Consider the following 25507-nt stretch of genomic DNA (forward strand, 5'->3'; position numbering starts at 1 on the left):
TAGTAAAAATTATTGACGCCGCGCTACTGAACGGCGCAAACCCATATGTAAATCAAACACGCTTGTATGTTAACGTATTCTAATCTTACTTAAATAGCACAGGCTATGTCCAATGAGAGGGCTTCTACGCAAATTTATGGAAACACTGTGGTAAGTAGGGGGTGTGGTAAATTTTTTTTTTTTTTTTTTTTCCATGCTAGGTTCGTGCGTATGTGTGTTGTTTGACCAGCTGAAAATGGCGGCTCGTAGCGTCGAATCCGTCTAACTTTATGGCATATTAATAAACACAACAATACACCAGTGTTTCGGCCTCGTAACATGTGGGCAAACTTATCGGAGAAGCTTTTCTTGCTCATCTTGTGAAGCGTCACCCCGGCTGCTGCGACTTAACGGTGTTTCAACGTAGAGGTAAAATCCTTGGAACGCTCACAACTGCTGATGCTAACGTCGGCTAGGTAGCTTGCGATCACTTTCAAAGACAGAGGTAGCGCCGTGTAATTACCACCACTTAAACACAGGAATTTCCCTCTTTAAATACCCACCTTTAGTCGACACTCGCCTATATTAATGGACGCGATTTCTTTTTGAATAATTGTTTTAGACGAGATGCTCGCCTTAGCTTCCTGGCTTAAACAACAGGGCTGGCTAATGCTAGCTTTGATGTGTAGCTAGCTTCCCCACCGAGAAGAACCCAAGTGTCAAAACAGCGCAAAAACATTGCAGAACACGGGATTTGTAGTTAATTATTTTTTGCCTTCACGCTTCTCATGAGACTTTTCCTGTCGTTTAGAGACTATGGAGGATACTCATACACGATACAGCAAACGCCTGGTAAGTAAAGTGCGTCTTCCTGACTCTTGTCTTGTGTCGCCAAAAGCAGCTGATTGCAATTCGTGATGGTTATTAACAAGTTTAGGATTGCGTTTAAAATGGGATTAATATAATTTGTTTCGTGTGTTGGGCCACATGACACTGCGGCGGTGGTCTGTTGTTAGTTGGTTTGGCGTGGGTCGTAAAACTGGAGCAATGAACGTGTCTGAACGACTCTAGGTTCAAGAGAGGGTCAAGTTCATTGTCTTGACTTGACGGTGTTGCTGTGATCTGCTTCACACCCTGGACTATCCGATTCTTTTCTGATTCCAGAATCGTTACTTATATTGGAGTAGATTGCCATTTGGGAGATTTTAAATCCAAGCATCTACATCAGCGTTATTGATATCGCTCTTCACTATTAACACTTTATTTCCGACAACATGTCGGAGTGTAACCTGATCAAATATAGCAAACACTGAAATAATGTACCAATTAAACATGTGCCATTTTCGAACCTATAATACACTTTTATTTGTGTACAGCTTTGAAGCCCACAATTTGATTTAATAGCAATACAGTTGACTTACATAAAGAACGGAGTGGGGGTGGGGATATCTGATAGCGTTTTTTTTCGGAGCCTGATCCATCTGTCTAGCCAAACAGTGTTACATGTGGAGAATGGCAAGGAGGGGGGCATTTGAGGAGGGGCAATGTGTGGAAGATTAACCCCTTCTCTATTGTCGTGCTGTATTGTTTGGGACCCTCATGAACTAGAATGGTGTTCTAATGCAATTTATCCTTCTGTTTCTGGCAACATCCCAAAAAGTCATTGTTTTATATTTTTCTCGCTGTCCAAATATCAACACCAGTTCTGGTGCACTCATGCTTCATGGGGAAATAGGTTTAAGGCTACCAACTTGTATGCCAATCTTTGTCCTAATGACAAAGTATTTTCATAGTGTCAATATTAAGGCTAAACAAGCAATAATAAATGCAGGAATTCTGGGGTCACTAATTTGGCCTTTTTCATTAGTGTCAGTTTTCATTTCATTTCTCAAAATGAGTTTTAGTGTGTTCTTAGCTTTGTTTCACCACATTTAAATTTTCGTTTCTAGCATTATTTTCTGAGAATTGTTTGGTACAAGGTTGATAAAAGGTCATTCTATGCATTGTGTAATTAAAAACTACATGCAAAATATATAATTATTTAAAAATGGCATAACTAGGCTCTGCACGATCAGAATTTCGGAGCTGATCAGCGAGTTTAGATACAAATGTATCACCAATCTGATTGGAATATGGACCACTCTGTCCAATCTAGTTAAAACTTATTTACTGTCAATTACCTGCCATTCACCCACAAATACCCCAAATTAAAGTTAAGGTGCATATTGAAATGTAGGGGAAAAAACAATTAAACCCTAAAAATTCTCCCCAAAACGCTGCTAAACATTCAATCCACCAAAAATAATGATGAACCATGGCAGTGTAAAACTTCCCTGGAGTGAACAAGATTGTTTGCTTTAATGTCTTATTTTGAGGATGATCGATTGGCAAATTGACATCACAGGCGATCACCAAATTTGGAACAACTGCAAAATGTCTGCCAATCAGATCTACCTAAAATCGAGTTTGAACTTCCACATAGCAGATGAAGAACCATCAACTGATCAAATACAAGAACTACCTAAATACTCCACAGATTTTGAAAGCTTGTGTATTAAATTAACAAAGATGAACCCCAAAACATATTTGCTCTAACCATAGTTTGTATTTTAAATGTAACATGTAATTTCTGTCAGTTATTATAATATTTTTTTTTTTTTAAAGACTCTAGTTTTTATTTGATTTTTTTGACCAGCCCAAAATGGTGACTTAGAGCATTAAGTACCTTTTATGGCATAATAATAAAAAACAACATTACATCACAGTCTTGGTCTTGTAACATGGGGACAAACTAATCAAGAAGCTTCCCATGTTAACTTGCAAAGCGTAGGGCTGCTCGATTATGGGTAAAAATCCTAATTCCAATTATTTTGTCCAATATTGATCATCTACACAATTGTGTTTTTGAAATTGGAAAAGCATTTATTGAACATGTGCGTGTGTTTTATGCGATTTAGATGTTAAGTCATACCTTTTTTGTCACCAGCGTACTGGTACACGGCGGCGGTACCAGGATGACGGAATCTCTGACGATGAAATCGAAGGGAGACGTATGTTCGACCTGGATGAAAAATTACAGTGTAGCAGGTTTGGCTCTGAATTGGTCAAACATATGGAAGGGAAAGGTGAGTTCACAATGTTTACATCTTTAGATAAATTTGAGTCAAAGATTATTTGCATTAGCGTTATTTAAAACATTTAGCAGGTAAAGTGCCATTATTTTATACAATTATTATGATTTTCATGCCTAACTGGGATGTTGTTTGCTTATATTGTTCTAAAGATCTCACGTTTGAATACATCCAACGAGAAGGTTTGAGGGATCCCATCATCTTTGAGAAAGATGAAGGCCTTGGAATACAGTTAGTTTCTTCATTCCGTCACATTTTAGCAAATGTTAATTATTTCCATGTGGATTAAAAAGTGCTTCATTTACGCTTGCAGAATGCCAGACTCTGATTTTAGCGTGAGTGATGTGAAGGTGTTTGTTGGTAAGCATTCTCCGTCACTAAATATTTTCCGCTGAATATAGAGTTCAAAATATACAATACACCCAATCTGACTTGTCTTTGTACTAAACTGAAGTCCCGTTTATTTGATCACAGGCAGTCGGCGCATCGTTGACGTGATGGATGTGAACACCCAGAAGGGAATCGAGATGTCAATGGCACAGTGGCGGCGCTACTACGAGACGCCGCCATCTGAAAGAGAGAAACTTTATAATGTTATCAGCTTGGAGTTTAGCCACACCAGATTGGAGAATCTGGTCCAAAGACCGGCTTCAGTAAGAAGACACCAGCTTTTCTGCCACATGGTTTTAAAAGTGCATACGGGACGCACACTTACAGAGACAATGTTTCATACTAATGCTTGGTTGTTTCAGGTGGACCTGATTGACTGGGTGGACAACATGTGGCCTCGCCATCTCAAGGAGAGACAGAGGGACTCTACCAACGCCATCATTGACATGCACTATCCCAAAGTACAGAAGTAAGTTGATCCAAGACATCAGAACAAAACACACAGTAGCTTGGATTTAGTCTTACAACATTAGCAAAGTTCGCACCTTGTTTATTTTTTTTATTTATTTTTTTTAACAAGCATTTTGATCCCTTTCTCGCCTGTCATAGGTACTGTCTAATGAGTGTGCAGGGCTGCTTCACAGATTTCCATATCGACTTTGGCGGCACTTCAGTCTGGTATCACATACTCCGAGGAGGAAAGGTTAGTGCCTACAGCTGAAACAGTTAATCAAATAACTCTATCACAAAACAAAGTCGAAAGAAAATCTCTGCCTCAAAGCTTCGCATGTATCATTTTTCGACACAAACTACTGTTATTGCAGACATTTAAGAGAAGAAGATGATGTGCAATGTGCCCACTGCAATGACACATCCACAACACAAGGCTAATTTAAAACTGTCACCGCTAATTAGAATGTCTTGAAATATTCTCCCAAGGATTGAAAAATAGCTGCTGTTGCTAATGCTCTTTTAATTGCTCCATTGAATAAAGTGTAACAAAAGAAAGAAATACATTCATACACAAGATGCTGTGACCACAACTGACACGCAGGCACTCAACGCGCTACCCTGAGCTAACAACAGCCACCTGCACACTTTTGCTGACGTGCGTGTCATTCACTCGGTGAACGCATTTAAATTCACAGATAATACACTGAAGATGGTGACCCTAAGTGAATGAAAAGAATGCCTTCACCTTGTGCCCATTTGTCTTGGTAATAATTAATATGCAAAATTATTTTTGGGATTTATCGGTGGGATAAATGGTATAATGGTCGATTTGAAAGATATTTGATATCCCTTCCCAATTAGTGCATGTCTTTTTGCCATGCCAAGGCAGTGCTTTACACTGGCTTGTTCTGAAACCCTCACCCTCCCTCACCTGTGTCTCCTGCAGGTGTTCTGGTTGATTCCACCCAGCCCCCAGAATCTGGAGATGTATGAGAACTGGGTTTTGTCAGGAAAGCAGGGAGATATCTTCTTGGGAGACAAGTGTCACGACTGCCAGAGGATAGAGCTCAAGCAGGGCAACACCTTCATGATTCCCTCAGGTCTGTCACCAATAGATGACAGACTGACTCTGTATTGCAGTGTAAAAATGCTAATCACCATCATTGCAGGGTGGATCCATGCTGTGTACACACCTGAGGACACCCTGGTGTTTGGGGGCAATTTCCTTCACAGCTTCAATATTCCCATGCAGCTCAACATCTACAGCATTGAAGATCGTACTCGGGTGAGCCACGTGATCTGTAGCTCTTAGGCCATCACTCTTTAGGTATCAGTGCAGGTCTATTTATTTTTTTTTAATCCTGGTTGGGCTTTCCACTTGTTGCATGATAGATATTTTTCTTAATAAATTTGGTGTGTTCCTTTTAGGTCCCAGCCAAGTTTCGCTATCCCTTTTACTACGAGATGTGCTGGTATGTCCTGGAGAGGTACCTCTACTGCCTGACCAACATTTCCCACCTCACCCCCGAGTTCCAAAAATACTCGCTCGGCATAGGTTAGGACTCCTTACAGAAACATTTAACCTTGCTGCTCTGCAACCATCTCAATTTGTTGCTTAAAGGCAGAACTGTCTCTATACAGGCCTGACGCGAGCAGACCTTGGGATCCATAACAACACAGGTAACGGTGCCTCCAATAGCATCGACGGTGATGTAGAGATAAAGTTGAAGGAATCCGAAGACGAAGAAGTCCTAACGGAAGAAAAGAATCCAGTCATCAGACCGCGGCATATTATAACACCCTTTGAGCTTGAGGGGCTGTGGAACCTTGTGGGGAAGCTGGAGGAATTGCCTGCGAGCAAAAAATGTGTCCCTTCTGGAATTGGCAATCCTGAAGCATTATTAGAAGACATGAGGGTTGGTATTCAACTAAGGTCCTTGATAACGATAATACACAACCAGAGGAGATTTATTGTTTGTCCCCTCTTGTTCCTGTGTAGGCTGTTCTGAAAGAGCATGCTATGGATATCCCCAAGCTGTCTTACACTGGAGAACCCATTGTCAAGTGGCCCAAAAGAGTGAGTAGAATGTATTGATTACTGAGTTATACAAAATAATCTCAATACCGGCCAGGCAATATGATGCACAAGCAACTTAAATGCAATAATGTGCCATTGCAATTTTTTTTTAACCAATTTCAATTACTCAGTTCTTTGGCTTTCTTTTATATAGCCATCATGGTACCAACCACCAGAACCTCCACCAGCGCCGCTTTACCGTTCCCGCTTGGCTCCTCCGCTCCACAAATCGTTGGGCCATAAACGATCGCGCATTTCTGCTTTGAGGCGCCGGCGAGTGCGGTGCAAGACTTGCGCCGGGTGCAGCAGGAAAGAGTGTGGTGACTGCCAGTTCTGTCTTGACATGAGGAAGTTTGGCGGGCCTGGAAGAATGAAGAAGGGCTGCGTCATGAGACAGTGTCTCATGGTAAGTTTCTCTATGAGGGGCCTGGGATTTTTTTTTATTGAAATAAAAATAAAAATTTAATTTGTTGTTGTTGTCTGGGGTCAAAATGTGCATGCGCTTGAACCAAACATTTTTTGTCTCTCTAGCCTGCTTTGCCAAATACAGCCAGATGCGCAATTTGTGAAGAAGGGGAAGCAGAGGAATCTCACCCAAGCACTCACACGCTCATGGAGTGCTCTGTTTGTTCACGGATAACCCATCGGCGTTGCATGAAGGTGAGCTTGTTTTAAAAAAAGGGAATCACGTAGAAACTGTTTTTCTTTTTTTTTTTTTTGGCTGCTTACATCTCTCAATGTCTTTATTTTGTTAGGATCCTGGTGAGGGTAAAATTAATACAGATTTGCCAAGCCTTTGGGAATGTCCTCGGTGTTATAACAGCAAAGGCTCCGAGTCGGATGTATGTACTCATTTTATTTTATTTTTTTCTAACCAATAACCCACAATATTTTCTTTACAATGATGCGATTTTTTTTTCTTGAAATAGCAGTCTTCCAGTGAGGGGGAAAGTGAAGAATCAGAGAGTTCAACGTCCTTGCCTCCATCAAAACTTGCCTATCGGGAAGGTATTGGCGTACGGGGCCGACGGGGCAAAGCCACATCACGACCCACTGCTCGGCCCACAGCCCCGCCACCCTCTCAGAAATTGCTACTGCAGCATCGACGGAGCCGTAAAAGAGCAAGTCTACTGGAGCTGCGACTCAAGAAAAGGGTAAGCAATCGTTATAGCGTAAAAATTGCTGCATTTAAATTTGATTATTGTGCCATGTAATGTGAGAGTAATGCTGTCTTTTTTTCTTTTAAATTGCAGATAAAACTAGAGCGCAGCAAAATTCTTGCAGTAAGTTGAACACATACTTCTGCAAGAAATGTTTTTGTAAAGCCATGATGTGTGTTGAAAAAGTATTCCCTCTCATTTGTAGCAAAAACAAGTTATGGAGCGTGCCAGGTTACAGTCGCGCCTGCGCTCTCCAGCAAATGCACTATCTCAGGGAAGAGGTCGGGGCACCTCCTACCCTCACGGAAGCTCTTCCAGAGTGACTGGGTCCCTCCAGCTACAGTCTATTCCCAGTCTGGCCATTGAACCCAAGGTAGAGCCTTGCAGAGGGCGGGGGAGAGGGGTGAGGCTGCGTGGAGGAGGAGCAGGAAGAGGAATGACAGGCAGTAGGTACCATCAGGGGCTGGAAGTGGAGAGTGAAGACAGTAGTAGCAGCAGCAGCACTAACAGCAGCAGCTCTGACGATGACGAAGAAGGGGAGCGAGTGCAAAATGGCAAGCAAGCAGGCAATAAAGAGAACCAGCCACTGTCAAGTTCAGGAGGACAAGCAGCCAAAGATCGAGAAGAGGAAGAGCGGCGAGACACCAACCAAAATGGTGGAGAGGATGATGGCGATGAGATGGAGCAGGGCGCCAATGGCTCGTTTATTAAAGTGACACTCCAAAGGCCCACCAATGACAAGCAGGAACCTTCAGCAATTGTTCCCAAACTAGAGGCAATCACACCTCAATTTGTCCCTGCGGCAAAACCCAACCCCAACAAAACCCTCATCAGGCCACCTATCAGAAACCCTAATAAACATTCCAGCAGTCAGGTGCCAGCAATCAATCGCGGTGGCCACGCACGTACATCCCACCAAACAGGAGGGAACGAAATCACCAAACGAAAAAAGCAGAGCAGTGCGGCTAAGCTGAGCAACGGTGCCTCCTCCTCTTGCTCCTCTGAGCTTCTGCACCATCGCATCCCTTTGTCTGCCTTGCAAGATGGAGGTAGTGAAGCTGACAGGGCAGGTGGTGGGAGTAGGCCAGACTGCGAGAGGGAAGTGTGGGTCTCCGTCTTCCGCTACTTAAGTCGAGCAGATCTTTGTGTGTGTATGGCGGTCTGCAAGAACTGGTACAAATGGTAAGTGTTTGACATTTGATTTCACTTATGCTTGTTGCTAATGTAGCCATACTCCATTATGTCCGCTCATGTGCAGGTGCCTTGACAAGCGACTTTGGGCGCAGATTGACCTGAGCATCAAACGCACCATCACACCTCAAGCCCTGACGGGAATCATAAAGAGACAGCCTGCTTCACTAGATCTTTCCTGGACCAACATCTCGAAAAAACAACTCGGTTGGCTTGTTGGCCGCCTTCCAGGTGATCTCTTTGATATAATCCATTCATCATGTAGCAACATGGCATTCAGACAGCAGCAAAAAAGTGGAAGGAATCAGTGTCATCAGTACGTTAATATAATAATAATAATAATAATAATAAATTATATTTATAACGCACGTTATATTCGGAGGAATCTCAAAGTGCTACATGGCAAAAACAAGAAAACAAAACAAGGACAACAACTAGACGACAACCAGGATATGAGAGAAATTACGGAAATGCTAAGGTAAAGAGGTGAGTTTTAAGTCCGGTTTTGAAAGAATCAGTGGATTGGGGTGCTCTTAGGTGGTCGGGGAGGGAGTTCCACAGTGTAGGGGCTGTATGGCAGAAGGCCCGGTCGCCCATGGTGCGCAGCTTGGTTTTCGGAACGTGGAGAAGGTGTGAATTGGATGAGCGGAGGCTTCGGGTGGCAGGTTTTGGGGCAAGGAGTTCTTTGAGGTATGGGGGAGCATGTTCGAGGATACAATGGTGAGTGAGGAGGGCGATCTTATAATCAATTCGGAATTTGATGGGGAGCCAGTGCAGAGAACGGAGGATGGGTGTGATGTGGTCACTTTTCCGCACCCTCATCAGGATCCTAGCAGCGCTGTTTTGGATGTACTGAAGCCTCTGGAGGCTCTTGCTAGGGATCCCGATGAGGAGTGCGTTACAATAGTCTAGCCTTGAATATCTACTTCTGACCTCTCTGATACTAAAATCAATCAGAATGAGTGTCTAATGATCATCTACATGTGTTCTTGTTACATGATAAAGGAAAATTAAATCAGCAGTCTTGTTTTTCAGGGCTGAAGGATCTGATGTTGGCAGGTTGTTCCTGGACGTCCATTTCAGCACTCTGTTCCTCTGCTTGTCCTCTCCTCCGCACTCTGGACGTGCGGTATGCAGATGGGGTTAAAGATGCTCAGATCAGAGACTTGGTCACTCCCCCAGGTGTTTTTTTTTTTTTTTTTTTGTCTTTAATACAATAGTATCTTGACCTTTGAGGAGACCAGCTTATTAATATTCTTTTTTGTTTGTCGCCCCTCCCCCCATTTTTAATGCTTTGACTGTGTTGAGAGTAAAAAAATGGATTTAGAACAAGTTTCAGACATGCTGCTGAGTAATGTGAAAAGAAAAATGAGAGCGACAGTCGCCACTACACTCTCAGCCATTTATTGAGCAGGATAGGAGTCAAATACCCAACTAAAAAAAGGAAATCACTTGCAAGGAGCATGCAGATGATGCTAACACTGGGGCTGGAGTCATGGCGACTGAGAGCGCTCACAAGGGCATGTCCCCAAAAGACAAATGAGTACTATGTCATAGTGATGTTTGCATATTCATATTCAGCCTCTATAAGTGACATTATATTTGCTTTGCTTGCAAGATGTTTTGTGACTATGAAGCATTCCAACCAGTGAATTTCCTTTCTGGTGATGTTCTAGGTTGTGACAACCGCAGTCAGTTGAGGACCATGCAGTGTTTGCGACTTGCCGGCTTGGACATTAGTGACTCTACCCTGCGCCTGGTGATCCGCCACATGCCCCACTTGACCAAACTGGACCTTTCTCACTGCAACAATCTCACAGACCACTCCATCAACCTGCTGACTGCGGTGGGTTCGTCCACCCGGAACACACTAACAGAGCTCAACTTAGGAGGTAAGAGACGGACGGATGTTTTAGAATGCAGAACACCGATACATGGTCTTATTCCCCCAGTTGTACTGATGACTTGTGCATCTGTTTGTGTTTCAGGGAGCAGTAAACTCACAGATACGTGTTTGACGTATCTCCGCCGCCTGTCTTGCATATCACTACTCGACTTGCGAGGCTGTAAAGGCGTCTCCCGCAAAGCGTGCGAGTCCTTTATCTCAGAGCTATCAGTCAATACGCTCTACTGCCTGTCAGATGAAAAACTGATCCAAAGGATATCCTAAAGCTCGGTTTTAAGTGTCGCAGCAGAGCGAGGACATTCAAGTACACATGTACCACAGCAATGCAGGAGTGACCTCACCAAGAGTGCTTACTCCCTCGTCTGCTGTTGAGGAAAAGGACAGTGTACCTAAAGAGACTCAGGAGTCCTTATTTTTGGTTTTATCTTACCGTTTGAGCGGCGGGGAGAAAATAGGTCATGGTTAGCTGTTTTAGACTACATATCCCCTTTACATTTCAGCTCCTTTTGGTTGGGTCTGTCACTTTTTGCTTCCATTTTGGTGACACCTTTTTGCTTCATGCACAGCAACTGTTGCTTGATATTCGTTTAAACTAAAGCCAAACTCTGAAATAGAATCTCTAAGTTGTAAATTTGTTGATTTGGCAAGTATGCATGAACAAGAGAATTATGAGTCTAATCAATACGGCAACTAGACCCTACCCCATGAGCGGTCGGGGGGTGGGGGGCGGTTTCCAATAACAAGCCAAGGAGCAGGTGTCACATCAGTGGTGGATTTTCGACCACCATTCGACATCAGGTGCTATTATTTCCAAACACTTTGTTTTTTGTACAGAGATTGTTTAGAGAAATGTAGGTATGTATACCCTTTCTCCCCACCTCTGATATATTTTTCTGGAATTAAATTTTCTCACAGAATATCAAGACACAGTTCATTGTAGAAATGTATAACTTGTTTATTTGAGGGAGGGCGGCATAAATGGGGATGGGATAGGATTGTCTTTCGTTGCACCCAACAAGTAACTTTAACCTGATACAAACTCCTGGCAGAGACTGCTTTTGTAGCCTCATGTCTGCAAATGAATATATATATATATATATATACTTTTGTGTAAATGTTTTCCCTCTATTAGGTGTTCAAAACGGGGATCCTTGTAGCATTATAATTATTTTCAGATTTTTTTTTACTTCGTTTATGTATTTTTCAAGAAAAATAAAAACAATGATTCTCAGTGAGTACTGAGTTTTTCCGCCCCGCATGTAATATGTGAAAATGACAAAATTATTGTAGGTCACTGTTTCCCAACCAGGGGTATGTCAAAACATTTAACAATTTATTTACAAGATCAGTAACCTGTGGCACAGCCGCAACAAAACCACAACAGCTCAACCACAGTCAGCTCAAGTGACTCATTAAGTCTCAAATGAAATGAAAACAAAGCTGCTATTGTAGATCTGAATATTATTCTTAAGTTCATGACATTTAGGGTTCAAAATTCTTTTTAAAGGGGACTTCGTCAAAAAAAAAAAAAAAAAAAACTTTTAGTTTTAGTTTTATGGAGGAGCGCTCTTCTTAACTTTGATTCTCATTTTTTTTGTTTCATTTGTTGCGAGAGAGGGAGAGTGAATGGCCAAGAATTAAATGTTAAAATTATGGAGAAATTTTTTTTGAAGTCGTTTTACGTTCTGGTTTTGTAGACTCACCATATATGAGTGAGCAGGTACTCATAGTGTGCCAAAAAGGTTGGGAACCACAGTTGACGATAACTGAGTGACCTGCAGCCTGTCAGCTGATGGGCGGCTCCACCCTCCTCAACCAGGAAGAGCCACGACCGCCTCTACGGATAAATAAACTAGCATCAGGCGTCCTTTTTTGTTTAAGAAAAAAAAAGTCATCACGCACATTCCGCAGACTTTACAGGTGATGCGCTTGGATTTCAATTGGACAAGTGCTGAGCGTAGCCGTCAGCTGCTGTCACCGACACCGGAGGAGTTGTGGATGTCCAACTCGAAGAAAGGCCGAATATTTGAAGAAAGTACTGCGAATACATCAGAGATGTGGGTGGCAAGCTTTTACGTCGATCGGATTCCACTCACTTAAGGGAAGATAACGAACGCACATGGATGTAAGGTGCCTTAAGTGGTTTTCCTTCATGATGGAAAGGTGGAGCAAGACACAGTTATCCACGTTAGCCTAGCTCACTAGCCTTAGTTCCTCACCGTTTCATCCAATTAGTGGGCTGAGTTGACAACTCAGCCCACTAATTTAAAAAAACACACACGACAGTTTCATTGACATCCTCGCGGCAGCAACGCGGATATATTTGATTTGCGACAGGTTTTACCAGTGAAGCTTCTTCCCCCCGGCCCTTTTGTCTTTGGGTTGGTTATGTACTGTATTTTGCTGCTGCTTTGCTAGAGCTAGCCTGTTAACTAACCAACTAGCTAGCCCCCAGAAGTCGTTAAGTCCCATCGCAAGTCCCCACCATTGTTAATTGGACGGTCAATCGCGGGACAAAGATGGCCCAAGAGTTTCCATTGCATTTCCTGGTGTGGAACAATCAGTATCAGGAGCTCGACCAGGCGATGCAAAAAGCAGAGGTAGGTTTGTTTGGCATCTTTTTCCCTTCCGTGTCGCACTGCATTGCGCTGAAGCTGCTTGTTGCGTGTGTGCGCGCTACCGCAGCAGGATTTGGAACGAGTGGATCCGAGGGGGCGCACCCCACTGGAGCTCGCTGTGTCCCTGGGCCACTTGGAGTCCACCCGAGTGCTGCTCAGATACACAGCAGACCCAACACACTGCAACGCACAAGGCTGGACAAGTGGGTGCTCTGTTGTGGCTGCCCGTTTGCTTCTTGAGGGCTGGCAGGGTTCAACAAAGCATCACAGATGACCAGTCATGTGTTTGGGGTTCAGTTTTGCAGGAGGCTGTGAGCACTGGAGATCCTGAGCTGGTTCAACTGGTGCTTCAATACAGAGACTTCAAGCGGGCGACTGAGCGGCTGGCCGGAATTCCGGAGCTTCTGAGTAAACTTAGACAGGTAACAAAAAGAGAACCAATAAATGCTTCATCTCATTGGCGCTGCAATTTCTGTTTGTTCCCCCCCCCCCCCACGATTGATTCAAGCATGATGCCTGAACATTAAGTTGCATTTTACTTGTATGTCTACTTTTAAGTGACATTTTTGGATGCCTTGAGATTTTTTTCTGATATGAAATACACGCAGTGGCTCAATAAAATGTGGTCATCACCAAGTCTTTCTGTTTTTGTCTTTATCTGTTGCAGGCGCGTGACTTCTATGTGGAGATGAAGTGGGAGTTTACCAGTTGGGGTGACTGTTTTTATTCATCATTCTTTTCGGTACTAAGGCCTCTATGAAGCCAGCTGGCCCTCACTATTTGTGGAATCTCAAAGTTTGAGCATAATAAGCTTTTGATTCAGTTGGATTGTTTCCCCTTAGGAAATAATGGAGATAGAAATAATAAATTCCAGGGGCATTGTTTATATCACATTTCCTGTCTTTGTTCAAATATAACTTCTACCAATTCTCCCCCTCAGTGCCTTTGGTGTCCAAGGTCTGCCCCAGTGACGTGTATCGGGTGTGGAAGAGTGGCTCGTGTCTCCGCGTAGACACAACCCTCCTGGGTTTTGAACACATGACCTGGCTGAAAGGACGACGGAGCTACATTTTTAAGGGTGGAGGTTTGTATGGAAAAGTTTGACCGCAACCAAAATTTTGTCAGACTAAGCCCTTTGTGCTTCGCTGCCATCCGTCCTCTTCTGTAGACAATGGGGCGGTAGTCATGGAGGTGGACCATGACAAGCAGGTGGTGTACACGGAGCCGCTCGTCTTGTCTCCACGCGATGCGCCGTCCCTGCTGGCCGCCATGCAGCCATCGCAAGAGAACACTGCGCAGAGACTCACATCGCCCATCGTCTCCACGCACCTCAACACGCGCAACATTGCCTTTGAGCGGTAAGGTGCTTGCTCTGTCAAAAATAAAACCCTACCTCAAGTCAAATGATGAAACGGCATACAGTCGATAGTATTGTCTGACCAAAATAAAATGATTTTTGATCTTCTATTAGACATCTATCGTTTGTGATTGGATACCTACATACAACTCATTTCTGTGTTTAGCCACGGAGGGATACAACTACTTTTTAGTGTACAGCAATGCGTTATGAACATTACCAATAGGTTCTGCAAGCATAGATAGATGACACAGAGATCCATCTGAAACCGTTTGTATATATATGTATGTATTGAATATATATAAATAGTTAAATTTTCAACTGAATATTTTTAGCACAACTTGAGTTGTTTTTAAACCGAGGCATACATAAAATGGGAAAGTGCATTTTCTTTTTAGGAACAAGTCTGGCATATGGGGCTGGCGTTCTGAGAAGAGTGAAATGGTCAGTGGATATGAAGCCAAGGTGAGACTTATGACTTCATTATTTGATAGAGAACTCAGAGCAGTATTTTTTTTGTAATCCGTATACTGTAATGTATTTTTGAAAATACGACCGAATGAACCCATTTTGTGTTGTTTGTGTTCAACTGTATACAATCAATATACTGTGTTAGGTTAGACTCTCTGGTGTACTTAAGATATTATTTTTATTTAGAAATAACACATGGTGATGGTACTCAGGTTTACAGTGCAACCAATGTGGAGCTGGTAACTCGGTCAAGAACAGAGCATTTATCAGACCAGGATAAATCCCGGAGCAAAGGTGAGGTCATAGAGCAATTTCATGACAGACCAAAAATACAATCTCCATCCACAGAACCTTAAAATGTAACACACATTATATGCCCCCTTTGACTTTATGCAATATGCTTTTTTCAATATGTCCCATTCAGGCTCCAAAACTCCTCTGCAGTCCTTCCTGGGAATAGCTGAACAGCACACCGCTCACAATGGGGTAAGCACCACTGAATCAAATGGTCCCACCTACACTCCATGCCGCCTCTTTGACGAGAATAACACTTTATTAGTCCCTGAGAGGGAATGAAGAAACTTATTTTCTCTCTGTCTCTCTATTATAGTGAACATGTCAAATTTTACCTTGTGATCCAATACAACATTTGATTTTGCACCTCTTGACAAGTGTCTTGTATTAAGATCGAATCCTTTTGTATTGTTATATAGAACCAACAAAAGCTCGCCGACAACGTGGCACCTTTCTGTGAGGAGACAGTACTTGTCTGGCGAATAAGTTCACATATCAGCGTCTCTCTCGTGTTTATATAGAGTAATGTGTCCCAGTGCGCCAGTCCACATAATCCCACAGCCATCACGGCTGAAGAATACTTCAATCCAGAGTTCAACCTCAATGGCCGGGACATTGGACGTCCCATCGAGCTCACCAGCAAAGTGCAGAGGTACTGACTGAACCATTATAAAAAAGATAAGAGCAAGCATGCTAGACCTCAACATTTGTTCTGCCTTGGTTGTCTCCAGGTTCAAGGCAAATCTGTGGTTGAGTGAGACCCACCCGCTGTCGTTGGCCGAACAGGTGACGCCCATCATTGACCTCATGGCCATCTCCAATGCTCACTTTGCTAAGCTGCGTGACTTCATCACCTTACGCTTGCCTCCAGGTTTTCCAGTCAAAATAGGTGAGAGCAAAGTCACATTATAGAGCTGGTCATCATTTACCTCATTTGCTTTTCTGATTGAATTGCCTCTGCTCTTCAGAGATTCCGCTGTTTCACGTGCTGAATGCCAGAGTGACCTTCAGTAACTTGTGCGGCTGTGACGAGCCTGTGAGCTCAGTGACGGTTCACAAACCGGAGAGCTCAGAAGAAGCAGGTAACTATGAATTCACACAATTTTGATCTGCGTAACGCAGCCACACAAGCCTGAAGCCTATCCCAGCAGTCGTCGGGCAGTAGGCGGGGGACACCCTGAACCGGTTGTCAGCCAATCACATCTTTTGTCATGTAGTCCAGCCATCTTTACAAAATTACATTTAAACTATATTTAGCAAGTTATTAGCAATGATAGTCACCTGTAGTAGTCATCTCTAATTTGTTGTAAACCGTCATCACAGGGCAGTCGGCCGCTCCCTTCCACTGCGAGGTGGACCCCTCGGTGTTTGAGCCCCCGGCAGACTACACAACCCTCGGACCAGGGCGCAGCGAGCCGATGAGAGACGAGGATGACAACCTGCTGCAATTCGCCATCCAGCAGAGCCTTTTGGACGCTGGCACGGAGAGCGACCAGGTTAGAACACAACCTCAATCACTCGGCTCTTTCCTTTTCATAGCGCCATCCTATCACGTAAACGAGTACAACAATTTTGATCGTTTGAACAATCATTGGAATCAGTTATGGCTTTAATAGTGCTCAAAATTAATATGAGTTGGCTATAGTTAACTGGAAAGCTTAGAATACAGTGGTAGCTCTACTTACGAACGCCTATACTTACAAACCTTTCGAGATACGAACTGGAGCCTCGTGATTATTTGGCATCTACTTACGAACCAATTTTCGACTTCCGAACCGACGCTCCAGCGAAGCTAGGTTCCTTCTCTTTTCTTGTATTTTTCTAAATTCTCACTTGCGTTCTGCACGAGGTGCGTTTAATGACCACTCACACAGTTGGAAAACTCATTAATTGCACCAGAAAGTAACGACGAGTACGTGAGCACATTGCAGGGAGTACGTTGCTTCTACTTACAAACGTTTCTACTTACAAACCCGATTGCAGGACCAATTAAGTTCGTAGGTAGAGGTACCAATATAGCATGATATGATTTTTTGCCCTGCGATTGGCTGGCAACCGGTTCAGGGTGTCCTCCGCCTACTGCCTGATGACGGCTGGGATAGGCTCCAGCACTCCCGCGACCCCCGTGGGGACTAAGCGGTTCAGAAAATGGATGGATGGATGGATGATTTTTTTTTTTTAGGTAACCATCTGGGAGGCTCTGACCAACAGTCGTCCACGACCTCAGTCACCCCTTTATGAGGAAGATACTCAGCTGGAGAGGTGAGCTGACATTTTGTCAGGCTATCCAACGTGGAAGTCCATCCTTCAAAATCATGATGGTATCTGCCTGATTTGGTAGAAGAAAGGCTCTCACATGTAATTAAGTAAGATAATTAGGCATCTGTGAATAGAAGTCTGTGATTAGCGCTTCCTTTCAACCCACTCGGGGGGCAGCGACTACTCCCAGTCATCCTCTACTGAGGCCCAGCAGTGATATCTTTCTGTCTTTCCTTCCTATTCCTATGTTTTTGGACAGGGCCATTCAAGAGTCTTTGTCCATCTCGTTGGCTAGCAGAGAAGGAGTAGATGATGCGGAGGACCCCAGCCAGCCTCCAACAGACTCCCCATTGAACCCCGCCCCCAATTACCCTCTCTCTTACAATACAGCGACCGAGCCGCCGTTATCGGGACCCTTTGGTGGAGCGAGCAGCTTCGATGAGCAGTTGCGCATTGCCATGGAGCTGTCGTGCCGTGAGCAAGAGGAGATAGACAGGTGAGGGTCTTCGTTTATCAGCTTTTAGATAGAGATATCAACACATTGCTAAAACAAAGTTATGTGGTATTTCTAACTACAAAACACGTAATTATCTTTTTGTAGAAACTTCAGCTGAAAGCTTGAATTCTTTTATAATAATTTTTAATAATTGTTTACTATCTGCTAAACAGCGGTGAACTGAGTTAAGTTCACTCCCCCCCAGGTCTCAATTTTTTTGCTTGCAAGTCAAAGCAAAAAAATCTAAACTATGTATTTATTTTTCATTTTGTTTATTTGACAGGGACAGTGTACATCAATGAACATTTCTGTAGATGCACCAGAATTAGGCAGAGGGCTTTTTTTCGTCAGTAGTCCCTCAGGCAAGGTGTGTAAAGTGTCTTTCCCAAGGACACGTGACTCGGTCAGAGCTGGGTTCGCCGACCCTTCGGTTTCTGAACAGCTCTACTGCCAGAGCCACAGTCGCCACACAATGTCATATCTTGATAAAACTGAAGTTTTATATCCCAAGGAATCATTGTATGCTGGAGTGCCGATCTTGCTTGAGGGACTAAGATGTCCACTCTCTGCAGTTCTAAAACCTTTGTTATTTTCGCTATTTGAAGCAGGGTTCTGTTCCTGTCCCTCTCAAACAACTAGGAATTACTGTAATCTAAATCTAGAATTGTGATCAACACCTTAACCTGCCCCCATTTAGATGTCATGGTAGACCATTATCAAATCTACATCCTTTTATTGAGTAGGATGATTTGTTCTCATTTCTCAGGAAGCGTAAAGAGGAAGAAGAGGAGCTCGAGAGGATCCTGCAACTATCACTCACTGAAAAGTAGTATCATTTTAATGCAGAGGCAGGTCTTCATTGGGGGACGCAAACTCCTAATTTATTCTGGTTTTATTTTTAAACCCAGAGATAGTAAGTTATTCCAGATGTATTATTTATTCCTTTACCTGATTACTGTCCCTAAAAAGTGTGAACAAGAGTGAGTGACACAAAGGGCCCTGTTTTCGTTCCGGGCGCAAGTCTAGTGCAGAGCGCAGTCTCACTGCACATGGGTGGAGTTTTCTTTCTTTTGGTATTTCGCTAGACCTTACGCTGGTAGAATTGGGTGTACCGAGGGCCTTTTGTGCCTTTGTGGGACGGAAGTAGACTTTTCACTGCAAATCCTGCCATGTCCCTCTATTGTATCAAAATTAGCACGGTCGAAGTGCAAATCCGAGTCTGCCGTGCCTGACATTGCAGTAACAAGCAGACCTGCTTTTTTTAGGCTCGAATTTAGATTGAATTTATCTCAGCCTTTTTTTACCGAATTAGAAGCTGCGCTGGTGGGTGAGGCAGAAACATCCAGAGAGGCATGGTGCGTCTACCAAATTCACGAATACGCCGAACTAAACAAAAATGAAGATGCATCTACTTTTTAAGCTAAGCGCAGACTACTTTCTGTCACCAAATTAGCAGGTGAGTCAGCGGCGAAGCTGCTTTATCCGTCAGCACACCCAGATGAGCGCAGCACAGCCCCAAATACGCTAGACAAGACTTGCACTGGCATGAAAATGAAGTTACGCCCATTTTTACACCGAACCGAGCGCATGGGCCTCAGTTTAGCTAAATAGGGCCCACAATGTGCAAATTAATACTCTGATTGACAGCAATGTCAAAGGAAAAGAAAGGGAGTTTTTTTAAAATTATAATTCTATATTTCGCTGAGTCTTGCTGTCTTTAAAGAACGATGAATGGTCTTAATTCTTTAAACCTACAGTATAATGATCCATGGTACTGATCAAGAAAACCATAATAAAACAGCATATACAAAGAGAACCTTTGAAACATTTGTTGACTTGCTCATGTTTGTGTGGAAAAATGAAATATTAAAAAAAAAGATCTTGGGAATGGTTTATTTACTCATTTGCACATAGGAATCTGTCACCATTACTAATATGTATTCTGACCAATGCCAAATACACATAAACTGTAGGCTGCTAAATGTTAAAGAGTTAGCCTGTGTCATCTGGATGAAGTGACATACTGTACAAAACTCCTTTTAATAACATGGCAGTGAATTATTGTGTTTACAATCTCAAACCCACAAAATCATAGCTGTGGTAATAAAGGGAGATTTCATTGCGGTGTCCTTCGGTAGTCCTTAAACAATGCAAAATATTCTCAAGAAAAGAATACAGTCACAAAAACTGAAACAATACCCTAAATATCCCAAACGGATCTACTTTGCATGATAAATGGCAAGTGAGTGCCAGTGAGGGTATACTTGGTGCGCTCGCTCTTCGTGTAGTTCTGCCGCAATCGTACAACTTGACGCACTTCATCCAGCTGAACTATTTGAAAGCAATGCAAACTTTCAGTTCATTTTAACACAACACATTTATGTTAAAACTTTGTCGCATTTTTAGTTGCACCTTTATTCAAGTTGTGCTCATTTGGGACCACATATTCCCCTTCCCCAGGCTTGTTCTGTGAACACATCAGCATCGCTGGCGCCACTTGTGCCTTGGGTACATTTGTCTGTGTTGAGGGAGTGACGCACTCGGGATGTGTTACCGCTGTAAGTATGGGACAATTAAGGATGACCTCTCACACCTTACTGAAATGCTGCAGAATTCTTATTTTCGCATGCTCTCACATACGCACCACTCAAATCGTTTTTTTATGCTCCTGTTTTTCTTTGTTCACATTCACTAGTGATAGACATTTTTCTCTTGTATGTAATTTGCACACTCATACAAGTGAAACACATTTGCGAATATTATATTAGCACATTTATGTGAAAGGATTTCAGTCATTCCAATATCTTAAGACGGTCACCAATCCCATGCAGTACTCACCGATGCGAGTTTCGTAGATACCCCCCGGTGTGTAAGGATGAAGCCTGTATTCTGTCTTCTCTAGAAAATATTCCAATACCTCCTGCAGGGAGGAGACTGTCACCTGAAAGGAAACTGACTGTGTGATGCACATCAAAAATCTCATTGACCACAATGCTGTGTCGACAATGTCCGAATATAACAACGTTCTTGTAATCCGGTTATTGTGGGTGAAGTTTACAGTGATTGCATTCTCAGAGCTGTTTCTGATATTTTGATGACCTTTTCTATGAAGGGGAAAAAAATATTACTGCTCTTGGTGGTTGCTGTGTAGTCACAAAACAAATGTGATCTTTCATATTTGAATTTGATTATCTCTGTGTAAAGGTAGAATTTATCAGAAATCTTTGATGCAAGTCTGTTTGTGTGAATGTACCTAATAAAGTGCTTGATGAGTTTTCATATTTGCTAAACTCACTCAAGCTGTGGTTGCATTTATAAGTATAATGCTATGAGAGCTGGAAAAACATACTGCTGTTTCTAATTGGATGATAAATCCAGACTTGGTGTAGATCAGCCTATAGTTCTTCATGACAGGCCCCCTAAAACAAAACAAGTTATCATGACTGCAATGCACATTCAAAATTGTTCACTAAAAAGATAAGAAACTAAACTTCAGAACAATACTAGTATTTTTATATACGGTACTTATATATGTTTATATTTGTTGTCCCTTACAAATATAGTGCCTCAAATACTTTAATAAAACATTTTCTCTGTCTATTATGATACTCTTAGCGTACCCTTTGAATACACTTGCCATTTTCGGATATCATCTCAGACAATAAAGTAATTATTAATAATATTCAGTAACGTACTTGGCTGTGACATGTCTGAGAGTGAGGGCATAGTTGTTGGCCATGACGGATGGGCGGAGGATGATGTCTCCAAACTCCGGGTTCTGCCTCAACATATTCTCAGCTTCCTGTCGGGTTACATTGAAGAAACACCTGAAAAAATGGGAGAATAGATTTAATGGCTGGATAAAAAATAAAAACAACAGAAACAAACAAATCATAGTCACGGTAACATCTCTGGACTGATGTGGTCACGCGTGTCCTTCTGTGGGGGCACGGATGCGGAGGTCCCAAGAAGGTGAGCAGGTCGAGGAGGAAGCGGGGGTTTCTCCACTTGGGAAATTCTTATCTTCTCCTGAGCCAGAGCATCTTCAAGCAGCAACCTTTGGCCGGGCAGGAGTTGCAGCTGGCTAGGAATCTCTTTCTACAGCGTAACATAGAATTACTTTTACATCTAACTGGATAGATGGACGAACGTTTTGTCACTCTACAATGCTACCAACTAAGCCACAGCCACCCAGCAGGACCAACATGTATTTGTCCTGGTGACACCAGCAAAACCATTGGGTCATCAACGATCACCAGCTCCTGAGAGGGCCCCATCAACATGCTGAGTTGCTGACCCAGCTGGGTGGATGAGGCTTGGCTCCTAAAGCGGGTTTATCAGTGAATGAAGGGTTAAGCTGTTCTAATCTTGGCTGTGATGTTTTGCTTTTGCTGTTGGTCTTGTTGAAAAACAAATGCAATGAAACCATGCTGGTCTGTGCTGTTTTTTTTTTCTTTTTAGATATCAGGGAAAGAAAGTCCATCGCTCAAAGCAAGTTTGTGTTTAAATGGGTTAGTTAATTGTTGACCTGATGTAAGAATCCTTCCTGGTTGGGTATACTGTGGGTTTGTCCCTTGCATGCCGACCCTGAATATGTCAATAAAAAAGAACTCCAAAATTCCCACTGTGTATTTTTTTTGTTTCTTTCTCTTTTTTTTGTGTCTTCTTATCTTTTTATGGACGGATGTCCATCTGTCCATCTACACTACGTAGCTACTGTATCCTAACTAAGTGCCCATAATGTGAAATTATGAACAGTGGTTTGATTACATATTGTACCATGTCCATTAATAATATACAATACAGCAACTTGTTTCTCTTGTGCTTTTCAAAAATGCCCAATTGTTTTCATAAATTGTGTATGGCTTGCTGAGTTATTCAAATGCTTACCTGTTATTAGAGTGTGTTTGCGTACGTGCGTGTGTGCGTGCGTGCGTGTGTGCGTGCGTGTTTTAACTCACTTTGACCATAGTCATGATATAAGCCCGCCACTCTTCTCCTGTGTCAGGGTTGTCCATCTGCACCCCCCCCCACCAAAAAAAAAGACCATCACTCCCCTCAAATAAATTGTAGTTATTGCATTACGGCCTGGTTTTTGGACTGGATACCAATACCTTCAAGTGGACCTCCTCTGTATGCATCATGATGATGAAGATGGTGGGTATCTTCCTCTGATATGGGGATGCTAACTGCATGGACCTCAGCTGCAGCAGATTCAGCTTCTCTGTATACTGACAGAGGAAGGACATCATGAAGTAATGTTAATTGACTGTCAATTATTGGATTATGACTGGGAATCTTCTACACATTGCCAAATCAATAATCACTAAAGTCTCATTTTTATATACAATGGATTGTGTAGTTATGAACATAGCGTTGAAACACTACTAGAGGGCACAGTTAATTACGTCACTGCTGTCGCACAAATACAACGTACCAGTTATATGTCAGCGGGTGACTCTTCTCTAACAAATATCGACTAAATAATACATTATAATACTATTATGCCGTGTGTATTTTACAGAATGACGACAACCAAATCACTTTGTGTCAGATACAGATTGCCACATAATTTTACGTGGCCCAGTAAAGCAAAAAAATAGGTGTCTACTTAATATTTATGAATAACAGGATTTGTTCCTTTCACTGGACCCAAAATCTGTATCATTTTTCCCCTAATCGGTTTTAAAAGCATTTGTTTTCACCAATTCCCACAGCTCCTAAAAAAAGTAAGATTTATTTGCCACTACAATTAATTTGAATTTTTTACAGCTATGATACAGTGGATAGTGGATAGAGAGTAATTCCAGCCTACCTTCCACTCTAGTTGCTATCATTATTATTCAGCACAGTGTATCCGTATTTAAATCTCTCTAGTTATGCTTGTTGAATGATGATTTTAGCCAATCATAAATAAAGCAAATGCAAGAGGTGGCCTCACTGTATCCTGCTTATCGTCTTTGTACAGAAACAAGGTGTCTCCACGCAGCTCTGCGAAGTACTTCTTGAAATCCTGAAGATGATAATGACATTAGGATGGCTGAGCTTCACGCTACATTCCTATTCCCAAATCAGTTCTTATCATTTGCCCTCACCGTCTCGTAGGAGTGTTTCTTGAGCAGGTGCCCTGTGTAGTAGAGAGGCAGAGCTGTGATGTGGGCCCTCCGCTTGTGGACCTCTCTGGAGGGCACAGACATGATTTCGAGCCTTATGGGTCCTCTGAGCTTCCAAATTCCTGATTTAATCCAAGTTGGCCGAACTGGAGTCCAGAAAGTCTTTAAAGCCTCCGCATAGCTTAGTCTCTGTGTTTACCTTGTGCTGCTCCTGACAATAATGATACACTCGAGCTTAGTCACTCTCCTTTTCGCTCAGTTATCATGGGGTCATACTGGCGAGAATGAGGAAGCACTGTGGTGATTTACCAATGAGGAAGTAGTCATTTGTCAATACAGTTTAACACCCCCAATATACTGTAAAAACTCTTACCATGTATGCAACATTATCAGATTCCATGCAAAGCCTTCAAATATAAGGCAGGTTAACTATTGAACAAGTGTTTGTTTTTCATGACAGATATGTACCTGTGAGATTTCACACCCAGACTAAAATGCATGCATATTAAAATCGAATCCAGTATCAACTGCATTTTAAATCATTGGTATAAACGGGCATACTTACCTAACACAGCCAATTACCTAAGGCCCCATAATTTTCATGGGCTCCCAAAACATATCATGAAATTGATAAATGTTATATTCTCTTGAATTTAAAGCAATTATTTTTGTTATAGCCTTATAAAACACGTCATAATTGTTAATCCAATATAATTGTTGTTGCTGCTCCTCTTCTCATGCTCTGAGGTTTTCCATGTTCTTACTGCTCATGTGCAGACTTGAATCAGAAAAAAGCAAACATGTTGGCGCAACTGTGAGGAAAATGAAGCGTAGTTATCCCAGTGGAGTGAAGAGGAAAAGCCGAGATGAAAATGAGCATTATTTTCTTTTTAAATCAAAACTTCCAACCTTTTTCACAGCAACACCAAATACTATGTTCAACAACAGCCAATAGTACTGACAGCAGTGCTACAGTAGAAAATTGAATGGAGAGTGAAATTAGTAGTGAATTAGTAGGGGACTTTGCTAAATGTTGATTATATGCTTAGCAAATACAGTACAAGTGTTGAAATAATTTACTTATCAGGTAGTAATGGCTAAAACCAAATGACTAAAAACAGTATGATAAACATTTCCCTGGGTACCATAAAACCCATGTAAAATGAAACATGCTACTGGAAACAATGTTACTTGTAAAAGAGTGAAAATAGATTTTAAAGTGCTTGCTACAGTGTTATTGTATTCACTTTAGTATGGAAGAAAGCATCTGACGCTCCAGTTTGTATATCTACGATTATGAGTAAGGTCACCAATATTATAGGCCTTTCCAGTAGGCTAATATTTTGGTTGTCTTATTGTATCAATATTTTTTGCAGATGTCTTTGTTACATTGATATGTTACATTGTTATTTAAATGTGATGCCAGTGAAGTATACGTTTTGAGGGGGGGGGGGAATCCCAATAAAAATAGGCTGTCACTGGAATCGTCAGTAGTCTATTGGCAATGGGTTTTGCGTGCCACAATTTTTTATTTTTATTTTTCATGCTCGAAATGGCAACACGGAACCCATCGCGTTTTACTAGTACAGTTACTACCGTAGTATTTCTGGTT

General features: G+C 42.3%; 3 protein-coding genes across 9 annotated transcripts; 2 read left to right on the top strand and 1 right to left on the bottom strand.

Moving 5' to 3' along the window:
- Positions 1–194: 194 nt before the first annotated feature.
- Positions 195–11542, top strand: kdm2ab (lysine (K)-specific demethylase 2Ab). Of its 5 annotated transcripts, none has more exons than XM_037261410.1 (23): positions 195–420; positions 791–831; positions 2966–3104; positions 3263–3341; positions 3424–3470; positions 3585–3763; positions 3863–3969; positions 4110–4203; positions 4900–5053; positions 5123–5238; positions 5382–5508; positions 5595–5869; positions 5953–6030; positions 6185–6436; positions 6562–6690; positions 6786–6872; positions 6960–7184; positions 7284–7313; positions 7396–8372; positions 8449–8612; positions 9417–9563; positions 10058–10273; positions 10370–11542. In XM_037261410.1, exons 2-23 carry the CDS (start codon positions 796–798, stop codon positions 10549–10551), a joined length of 3840 nt encoding a protein of 1279 aa, XP_037117305.1. In that variant the 5' UTR covers positions 195–420; positions 791–795; the 3' UTR covers positions 10552–11542. The 5 variants fall into 5 exon arrangements, with proteins under 5 accessions (XP_037117305.1, XP_037117306.1, XP_037117304.1 ...); XM_037261411.1 differs by having other exon boundaries at positions 195–408; positions 6963–7184; XM_037261409.1 differs by having other exon boundaries at positions 195–389; positions 789–831.
- A 525-nt stretch (positions 11543–12067) lies between these two features.
- On the top strand, positions 12068–19663 carry ankrd13d (ankyrin repeat domain 13 family, member D). Of its 2 annotated transcripts, none has more exons than XM_037261432.1 (16): positions 12068–12887; positions 12973–13108; positions 13203–13327; positions 13573–13618; positions 13846–13989; positions 14074–14263; positions 14661–14727; positions 14946–15027; positions 15158–15219; positions 15549–15679; positions 15759–15916; positions 15996–16109; positions 16351–16523; positions 17210–17289; positions 17546–17782; positions 18549–19663. In XM_037261432.1, the coding sequence occupies exons 1-16, from the start codon at positions 12807–12809 to the stop codon at positions 18610–18612; spliced, it is 1890 nt and encodes a 629-aa protein (XP_037117327.1). In that variant the 5' UTR covers positions 12068–12806; the 3' UTR covers positions 18613–19663. The 2 variants fall into 2 exon arrangements, with proteins under 2 accessions (XP_037117327.1, XP_037117328.1); XM_037261433.1 differs by having other exon boundaries at positions 12976–13108.
- A 35-nt stretch (positions 19664–19698) lies between these two features.
- Positions 19699–25245, bottom strand: LOC119128730 (signal-transducing adaptor protein 1-like). Of its 2 annotated transcripts, none has more exons than XM_037261448.1 (10): positions 23878–25217; positions 23724–23795; positions 22897–23013; positions 22744–22800; positions 21684–21880; positions 21478–21609; positions 21132–21201; positions 20621–20723; positions 20195–20338; positions 19699–20113 (listed from the first exon to the last, which is right to left on the bottom strand). In XM_037261448.1, the coding sequence occupies exons 1-10, from the start codon at positions 23977–23979 to the stop codon at positions 19983–19985; spliced, it is 1125 nt and encodes a 374-aa protein (XP_037117343.1). In that variant the 5' UTR covers positions 23980–25217; the 3' UTR covers positions 19699–19982. The 2 variants fall into 2 exon arrangements, with proteins under 2 accessions (XP_037117343.1, XP_037117344.1); XM_037261449.1 differs by having other exon boundaries at positions 19972–20108; positions 23878–25245.
- Between the last annotated feature and the right edge of the window lie 262 nt (positions 25246–25507).

Source organism: Syngnathus acus, chromosome 10, assembly GCF_901709675.1.
Source record: "Syngnathus acus chromosome 10, fSynAcu1.2, whole genome shotgun sequence".
NCBI classification, from domain to species: Eukaryota; Metazoa; Chordata; class Actinopteri; order Syngnathiformes; family Syngnathidae; genus Syngnathus; species Syngnathus acus.

Coding starts and splice junctions, on each gene's coding strand:
- kdm2ab (XM_037261410.1), top strand. CDS start 796: ATGGAGGATACTCATACACGATACAGCAAACGCCTG. Junction 4,204..4,899: donor ACATACTCCGAGGAGGAAAG/GTTAGTGCCTAC, acceptor TGTCTCCTGCAG/GTGTTCTGGTTGATTCCACC. Junction 6,437..6,561: donor TCATGAGACAGTGTCTCATG/GTAAGTTTCTCT, acceptor TTGTCTCTCTAG/CCTGCTTTGCCAAATACAGC.
- ankrd13d (XM_037261432.1), top strand. CDS start 12,807: ATGGCCCAAGAGTTTCCATTGCATTTCCTGGTGTGGAACAATCAGTAT. Junction 13,619..13,845: donor GTGGGAGTTTACCAGTTGGG/GTGACTGTTTTT, acceptor TCTCCCCCTCAG/TGCCTTTGGTGTCCAAGGTC. Junction 14,264..14,660: donor CGCAACATTGCCTTTGAGCG/GTAAGGTGCTTG, acceptor TTTTCTTTTTAG/GAACAAGTCTGGCATATGGG.
- LOC119128730 (XM_037261448.1), bottom strand. CDS start 23,979: ATGTCTGTGCCCTCCAGAGAGGTCCACAAGCGGAGGGCCCACATCACA. Junction 22,801..22,896: donor CAGAGGAGGTCCACTTGAAG/GTATTGGTATCC, acceptor GGGGGGGTGCAG/ATGGACAACCCTGACACAGG. Junction 21,881..22,743: donor ATATCATGACTATGGTCAAA/GTGAGTTAAAAC, acceptor GTTACGCTGTAG/AAAGAGATTCCTAGCCAGCT.